General features: G+C 45.0%; 1 protein-coding gene across 2 annotated transcripts; it reads right to left on the bottom strand.

Moving 5' to 3' along the window:
• Positions 1 to 1,256: 1,256 nt before the first annotated feature.
• LOC125506085 (putative ripening-related protein 4) lies at positions 1,257 to 1,847 on the bottom strand. 2 transcript variants are annotated; one of them, XM_087524635.1, is made up of 2 exons: positions 1,771 to 1,847; positions 1,257 to 1,734 (listed from the first exon to the last, which is right to left on the bottom strand). In XM_087524635.1, exons 1-2 carry the CDS (start codon positions 1,845 to 1,847, stop codon positions 1,257 to 1,259), a joined length of 555 nt encoding a protein of 184 aa, XP_087380761.1. The 2 variants fall into 2 exon arrangements, with proteins under 2 accessions (XP_087380761.1, XP_048526917.1); XM_048670960.2 differs by having other exon boundaries at positions 1,257 to 1,847.
• Between the last annotated feature and the right edge of the window lie 6,856 nt (positions 1,848 to 8,703).

The raw sequence follows: 8,703 nt of genomic DNA, 5'->3' as shown, positions 1-8,703 counted from the left end.
ACCCCTTAGCATGGCCTCATCCTCGGTCGCGTCAGTGCCAGTAACTCGCTCCTCAGGGTCGAACACCATGGTGATGATGCAGACGGCGACGCACACAATGGTGCGCATGAGTGCATGACGATGAACGAGGCCATCTCATGAAGGAGTAGCGCGGATAGGGAGGGCCGGTGCAGGTGGCGGGGGGACCGCAATCGTTGACTGCGAGGGGGAAGACATTTTCTTTGCCCTAGATCGTGGGTGTGTGGAGGACTGGAGGGCCGCACAAGGAGAGAAACCGAGAAAAGAACAAGTGCGTGCTGGTCTAGCGACAATTGTGGATCGTGAGGTGTGCATGCCGTGGTAGAGTTGTCTCGTTTTATGTTTTTTTCTTCTGTATAAACCGGAGGTGTGGAAGGGACGTACATATGGTGAAAGAAAACCGGTGGCACGGTGAGACAATCGATCGAAGAGGGAGACAAACGAATGAGACGACGTACGGTCCAAGCAGAGATTATTTGTTTCTGAAAATCTGTTATTTGTGTCCTAAAATATTTTTTGCGGAAATTTCAAAAACAAATGGCATTAATGAAAGGATCGGTTGATTTGGATAAATTAGGGAAGTTAGATCCGTGATTTTTGTATGTTAGGAAAGTACTTATTTGTAATAAAACAGTGGAGAGAAAAATAATCGATAGAGAAGAAAACCAGTGTGGGAGGGATGGTGGGAGGTGGGAGTAAATAAAACCGAATGAAAATAAAACCGAAGTACCAGGCTACTGCTTCATTAAAAATAGAGATGCTCTAAAAACACAAAACTATCATTAGTATAATGTATGTCAATGAAGACCAAGCCCTCTACTAACTTTTAGCCACTTAGGGTGTGAAACCTGTCGATGGTGGTGGAGGGTTTAAGGGCCAATTAACGAGTATAAGATGTTCTAAAAAAAATTTTGAATCGGATGTATGTAGATACATTTTAGTGTGTTTATTCACTCATTTTAATCTATATGTATTCTATATTGAATGAAATATCTTTTTTTTGCGGTTGATACTGAATGAAATATCTGAAAACAGCTTATATTTGTGAATGGAGGGAGCAACATATATCACCCAAAGAAGGCAAATACATAAACTTGGGAAAATAGCAAATACATGTGAGCAGTGACTTATTTAAATAGCAGCAACTCCGCGCCACCAACAGTAGCACTGCGCGCGCGCACACACACCCCCACGGCAGCTGAGGACTGAGGAGCGAACTATCCCGTACATATGTGTGCTCACACATCAGACCAAGTGACCTTGAACTCTCCAATGTTCCCGTTGAGGCCCAGCGCCTTCCAAACGGCCGGCGACGCGTCCACGTCGTTGTTTGGGCACGGCGGCTCGAAGTTGTGCTCCTTGTCGCAGCCGTACACTGAGTCGCATTCATCGACGACCTTGGCCGTCACGGACTGCCCGTTCCCGTTGATACGGATCATCTTGTTGCATCTGTTCGTGCCGTCCAGACGCAACCACCCTGTGGACAGCGCCACCACCAGCTCGCTATCCTTATGGTAGCGGTTGTCGCAGAATGATTTGCCGCCGCCGTCTCCACCTTCTGCGAAGCTGTTTATAGTCAGGATCGCTGGCGTCTCGGCCGACACGGGGGGCGAGCACTTGTACTGCGGGTACCGGTGGCCGTTGACGCAGCAGGTGGAGCCGTGCTCCGGGTTGCAGTTGCCGGATTGGCCCGGCAGGTATCCGCTGACGTGGCAGCTGCCGCCGCTGGTCGCCGTCGGCATGTCCGCGGACGCGGAGACGGCATGGACGTGGAGGTGTGACAGGACCTGCACGAGAACAAGCACAGCTAGTAGCTTCATGTTGGCCATGTCTGTCAGGCTGCTTGCAAATCAGCTGCAATTATATTTGTGGCTGTGAGAATATTGGTTGATCCATCGTCTTTATATAGAGCCCGACGAACAGCAATTGCTATGCAATGTTTGTTTAACTGGGGATGTTAACTTGGCCTCGTTTCCTCGGTATTGTAACCGAGAGATGGTTAGTTGGGCGGTTAAACCGTAGTGCATCCATCACAGTTTCTGTTTGCGTGTGCGGTAAATACTTTTAAACAGCCGCTTCTTCCTTGTTTTAGTGAATGAAATTTTGTCACAGAGCTTCCATCGATAATTTGATAGTCGAGGTGCAGACATTTCTGAACATCCGAGCGAATGAGACTCCAAGGTAAGTTTCCTACTTTCTTGGGCACGGCGGCTAACTAGTTCACTGTCCGTATCAGGTGTGCCGTTTCCTACTTTCTTACCGTATATATCTGTGGATGGAACCGACAAAGCGGCGAGATTAAGGCCTCGCTTGGCAGGTTCGAGAAAAATATACAGACGGATTAAAACTGTGCACGACAGTTACCCTTTGTCTAATTTCCGTCGTCATTTGTTCCGAGGTACCCGACGTGCAAGCGCTTTATAATTTCATAATCTTTGTGATGTGAAACACGTCCGCCGCCATGTCCAGCGCCACCGGCACAATACCGACACCCTCACCGCCAGATCCACAAACAATGGTCATCTCCGGATGCAACACTAGTCTGCCGTCACCAATGCGCCAGCTAGGCTTTCAGGGCAAAACGGACAAAAATAATCCAAAGACACAACAAATTTTAAAAATAAATTCTGGACAAAAGTATTTCACAAATCTAACCCCTTTCGAGTAGCGCCCAACGCGTTAGGAACTACATTGTGTAGCATAACGCATACGCGTTGGGCGCTATCTGAAAGAGTTATTTCTGTGAAATAATTTCGTTGAGAGTTTATTTTTTAATTTACTTTCGGCTTTGGGTTATTTTTGTCCATTTTGCCAGCTTTCATGACGGCAACGCCTCACAAGGTTGCGGGTGAGGTGGAATATATATGGGGCTGGAGCCAACGAGAAAGTCTGATAGACGGTGGTAGACTAGCATAATGGTGAAGTCGCTGCGGCAGCGGACACGCAAAGGAGTGAGGCCATCGCAGGCTTTATGGTGTCTCTCTAACAAAAACATCACTATTAAACAGTATTTTCTAGTGGCTTTGTGATTTTAAATTGTAGACGTGATCTATTTTTTTAAGTAACCTTTGCTAGGCTTTATTGATCAATGTTCAATATTACAAGTAAAATGTTTTGATCGTGGGAAAGACCCAGTCAAATGTGTCTACCCTGATCTAGTAAAAGAGCGTGTCTAGCTAGAGTATGCGGTTCAAAGTTTGAGTTCCTTGACCCGTGAACAAATTTACATGAAATAAAAGAACTTTCCCACTACCTGATGTCCTTGATCACCCCACTGTAGCTTCCTCATGTAGCTTCATGAATATGATTTACTAATGTCTTGCAATCTGAAGCAATATGTAGGTGTTGTAGTCCAAGGTCTTCCACAAGAGATAGGGCTTCTCCCATGCTATTCATCATGATTATGGAGCTATTACAGCGGATGTTTGAGCTTGCAGCAGAGTGGGGGCTTCTTGCACCGCTGGCAAGCATGGGCATGAACCATCGCCTATCGATGTTTGCCGGCGATGTAATGATCTTTGTCAAGCCAAATGAAGATGACCAACACACTTGCGTTGTTTTGCTTCACATATTTGGGGAGACTTTGGGCTTATGAGTCAACATCAACAAGAGCGCCGCTTTTCCAATCCGCTGCTCGGCTGAGGACATGGAGAGAGTGGGGCAGGTCCTTGGTTGTCCCCAAGGCAATTTTCCGTGCAAAAACCTCGGATTACCACTCACTCTACGCAAACAATCGGCGACACAACTTGTGGGCCAGGTGCGGATCAACTAGCGAGGGCATTACCAAGATGGAACGCCGCGAAGATGCCCCAGAGTGGGCATATACTATTGGTTCAGTCAGTGCTTTACGCTCTCCCGTTGCATGGCATGCTAGCACTCAATATCATGCAGAAGACTATTGCGGCCATGAACAAGATCTGGCGTGGGTTTCTTTGGTGTACCAGACCACAGACCTCCGGCGGGCAATGCACTATACCGTGGGATTCAGTTTGTACCCCCAAAGTGGGCAGGTGGCCTAGGCACTCTGAACTTGAAATGGCTCAATATAGAGATGCCGGCCAGATGGCCGTGGTTGCAGCACACCGATCCTACAAGACCATGAGCGGAGTTTCAGATCAATGTGTATGAGGATTAAAGGAAACTTGTGAGGGTGGTGGCTCGATGCACAGTTGAGGATGGAAACAATGCCCTATTTTGGGACGACATATGCCTCCATGGCCGAAGGATAAAATAGGTGGCACCAAGCATATATGCTCGTATCAACTCCCGGGTGCTCTCTAGTTGCACTGTGAGCCAGGCATTGACGGGCGGCGGTTGGGCTACCGGTGTTGGGCCGGAATTAACAACCCCCATGTTACAGGAGTACCTCAACTTGTGGACTGAGACAACGCGGGTGCAGCTGAACCCCGACGCTCATGACTCCATAACATGGTCCTCGGAAAAGCACGGGTGTTTCTCAAAGAGGACAGCATACGCGGCAAGGTTCTAGGGCAGTGAGGTGGCCCCGACGGCTGAGTTCACTTGGAGATCCAGGGCTCCACTTTGATGTCGTCTTTTTGCATGGCCTGCCCTATAGAACAGGTGTTGGATGTCTGACCGTTGGCTAGGTGCGGGCTGGACCACCAAGAGCAATGCTAGTTCTACAACCAAGAGGAAGAAACCATAAACCATATACTCCTCAATTGCGTGTTTGCGGGGGAAGTTTGGACAGTAGTATGTGGTACGGTGGGCAAGCCTGAGTGGGCACCGAGGAGGGCTGAGATCATTTCGCAATGGTGCACCGAGATAAGGGTGGAACGAGAGGAGCCAAGAAGAATGCTAGGACAATCTTAACCCTCGTGGTCTGGGAGGTGTGGAAGCACTACAACGCCATTGTGTTTGATGGCGCGACCCCATCCAGCCATGTTATTCTCAAAATTGAGGCCGAGGGAAAAGCGTGGAAGCAAGAGGGGATGCTCAAGGGGGACGTTAGCACCTTCCTCGGAGAGTTAGCAGAGTGGGCTACGACGAGTAGTTAGCTTCGTTGTTGTGTGTGGTGTGGAGTTGGTGTTCATGTTGTAATATGTAACATCAACGTGGAGGGGCTCTTTACCCCCACTCCCTTCTTTAATATATAGTACGCACACTCGTGCGTATTCGAGAAAAAGGTAGGCCTTCACGACATGCCACCGCTTCAAGAAATGTAGGATTTGTCATCCCTAAGGATGGCAATGGGTCGGGTTTGGATCGGGTTGAACAATATCAAATCCATATTCATATCCATGAAGACAATTTTTGCCCGCCCATGAAAAAATTCATGGGTAAAAAATTGTGTCCATGTCCAAATCTGATGGATATCCATACCCACGGGATATCCATTGGGTCATCTCTTCCATTCTTACCTCATGGCAGGCTAGGCTTCACTTATGGTAAATCAACATCCATTAGCAACCTAAGATCATTTAGTATTTTTCTAATAGATGAGAATGACGAGTCATTTAAGAAGGAGATAAAAATAAGGGAAAGGGTGTTGGAGTATGTTACAGAGGGGATTGAATGTCAACTAATAAAAATTATGATGGGGATTATGTAATTTCTTATGCATGTTTTAGATAAAAAAAAGTGTAAAATTGGCGTGGGACATGTGACCGTGGGGTAGGGATAGCAGATTTTCCCCATTAAGGCATACTATCGGGTCGGATTTGGGCATATCCATGGGTACAAGATTATATCCATGCCCTACCCACGAACAATCGGGTCGGGTTTGGGTGCCGCCCATGGACACAAAAGCATATCCAAACCCTATCCATTCGGGTCGGATATCCATGGATATCCATGTCCATGGATAAAATTGCCATCCTTAGTCATCCCCTTATAACATAAACAGAAGAGCCCATATACACCCACTGTTCGCCTCGACATACAGTAGCTGCTATACCTAAACAACCTTGGCTCGATATAGCCGCGTCCACATTGATCTTGCACTTCATAGGTGGCGGAGGTTTCCATTTCTTCACACTTTGATGCCCAAAATATTGCTCAGCTCTGCAATAAAATTTGTCACCATTAGATGAGTCTTCACTCTCATTGATCCCTTGGTGGATGAGCTTCCTCTTCGCCTTCCAAATGACCCAAAGTGTCACTGTCATTTTTATAAACACATCATGTGCTAATGACTCTATCATAGTGAATAGCCAGGACTTTGCATTTGGTTCTTCGTTCGCTATCAGCTGGTCCAGATGGTCGTGATCCACCATCGCCCAAACACATCGTGCCAGAGTGCAATCGACCAAGCTATGCCTCTATGAATCTTCCACTCTGCAGACAGTGCACTCACTAGTAGTCGACATATTCCGATGCATCTGCACGTCCTCCGTAGGTAGGGATCTCCTATTTGGTGTGTTGGGCGCTGGCAGAACGAGCCAGCGCAGACCCTCATTCCCTTGCGCCCCCTTCTAGGCCGGCCCATGTGCGGGGCGTCGTGTTTTCCATCGAAATAGTTCCAAACTAAAACAAATTTGTGGATTTTGAAAAAATTGTTTGAGAAAACATAAAATGAACGCGGATTCAAAAAACTCTTTGTGATTATAAAAAATGCTTGCATATTCAAAAAAATGTTCACGATTTTGAAAAATATGTTTAGAAAATGTAAAAAATATTCATGTATTCAAAAATGTTTATGAATATGAAGAAATATTTATGAATTAAAAATGTTCCTCAAGTTTTGTAAAATGTTCACACACAAAAATGCATGAAAGAAAGAATTTCGTCGAGTCAAAAATGTTTGGTGGTTCAAAACAAAATCATGAATTCGGAAAAATGTTCATGAATTCCAAAATTTGTTCCCTAATTTGAAAAAATGTTTGTCAATTCAAAAACATTTGCCGATTCAAAAATCGTTGGAGTTCTAGAAAACTTCAAAATTTCATAAAAATGTTTGTGATTTCATAAAAAAGTGTCCACGAATTTATAAAACAAATGTTTACAAATTTGAAGAAAAGGATCGTGATTTCAAAAATGTCCCCAGTTTCAAAAAAATAAGTAATATAAAGAAAAGTGAAAATAAAAAAGAATAAACGAACATTGAAAAAAGAACGAAAATGAAAAAGAAAGAACGGATATGAAAAAGCAGCAAAAAAAGGGAAGAAAAAACACACCAAAATAGCAGTGTGGGGAGGCCCAATGTGTACATAGCAGCAGCGGAGGGTACGTGCTTCTAACTAGCGACATATGCACCAAATAGGATTCTCCCTCCGATGGTTGTTAGGAGACACTGGTGGCGGTGCTGCCCCCCGGCCCTAGGTTCTAGACCCAGGACGTACCTTTTTCTGCTAACTACTATCTATTTTATTTTATTTTTGAGCGAAGACTACTATCTAGTACTTCCTGCGTCTCATAATATAAGAGTGTTTTCTTAGTATTAAAAACACTCTTATATTATGAGACAGAGGGAGCGTTTTTAACACTACATTAGTGCTAAAAACACTCTTATATTATGGGACGGAGGGAGTAGGATTTTGAAGAAAAAATATAGTTTGTATGCATGCGCAATGCGGTCCTTAACATTATGGAGTGATGTTGCCCCAGGAAAATGAGTCATAGAGTACCTTAAGAAATGATTCAAGACAAATGAACATTAGGCACAAATACTTGGGATTAGCATAAGGAAGATTCTCATGTTCATATGTCGGTAAATATCACATGCAAGGAATATGCAGTTTAAACAAATTTGGGGCACCTATTGCTATGTTTCATGTAACATTTACTATAGCTTTCCAAAAGGAAAATGCTTAGTCAGTGATGCCATGTATGTGTGTAATGCATTGTTTTGATTTATTTACTTTTTATTATTTGTATTCTAATTTTTCCTTTTGTCAGACTTAATAGTAGGGAAGTAGTTCACTTTGTCCAGTCACAAGGCATGTACAGGTGCCAATGTGAACTTTGGTGAAATGATTCGCCTGGCTCCAAGGGATGTGAGTATGTGAAATTATTGATTCGGTTGGCTCCAACCAGCTGAAATAGACATGCACTAGGGTGGGTCGATGACTCAGTGTTCTGGAATAATCCAGTCATCCAGATAACATTGACCCTGTACTGATTCATGTATGTTTCAAGGGGAAATAGATCCCCATCTTCTGTTGCCAACCCTAGCCACAACCCCCAAGGGTCTCCTCCATGCGGCCACATTGGTCCCCCTCCTCTCCTCTACCTAACAGCCTTGTCGGCGGCAAGAGGGGTGGGGACCCATCTATTTCTCTTGTCTTTTTTTAGGTTTGTTTTCTCTGGTGGCATGATGAAGTGATGGCGACATTAATGTGTTTGAATAAGGCATCTCCAACCTCTCCCTACCTCAACGACGACTGGTTCGACATCGATGAAGAGTTTGTGAGAATTTGTCTCACTAGATATGTTGGGTTTGTTTGGATCTTGGTAGTTAGTGTGTCAATCAAGGAGAGCAATGGTTGGCTATTGATGCAACGAATTTGACATCTTCTTCCAAGTTGTTCTACAGCATGGTCTGGTTTCTCCAACGCTCATGACCGGTAGGATGGACTGCAAACGTGTACTACGTGGCTTGATGCTCCAATTGATGTTTATTCACTGGCTTCTAGATCTCGTTTCAAGCGGTCAGTGGTTATTGCGATCTTTAAATGCCTAGTGTCGCGAGGGCATTTGCAGGTGCCTTTTCTCTTTATTATTGGT

The sequence above is a fragment of the Triticum urartu genome, chromosome 5A (genome assembly GCF_056163025.1).
Source record: "Triticum urartu cultivar PI428250 chromosome 5A, HENAU_Tu73, whole genome shotgun sequence".
Classification (NCBI taxonomy): domain Eukaryota; kingdom Viridiplantae; phylum Streptophyta; class Magnoliopsida; order Poales; family Poaceae; genus Triticum; species Triticum urartu.
The sequence above is the reverse complement of the archived record's forward strand: the minus strand, read 5'-3'. Positions and strand labels throughout refer to the sequence as shown.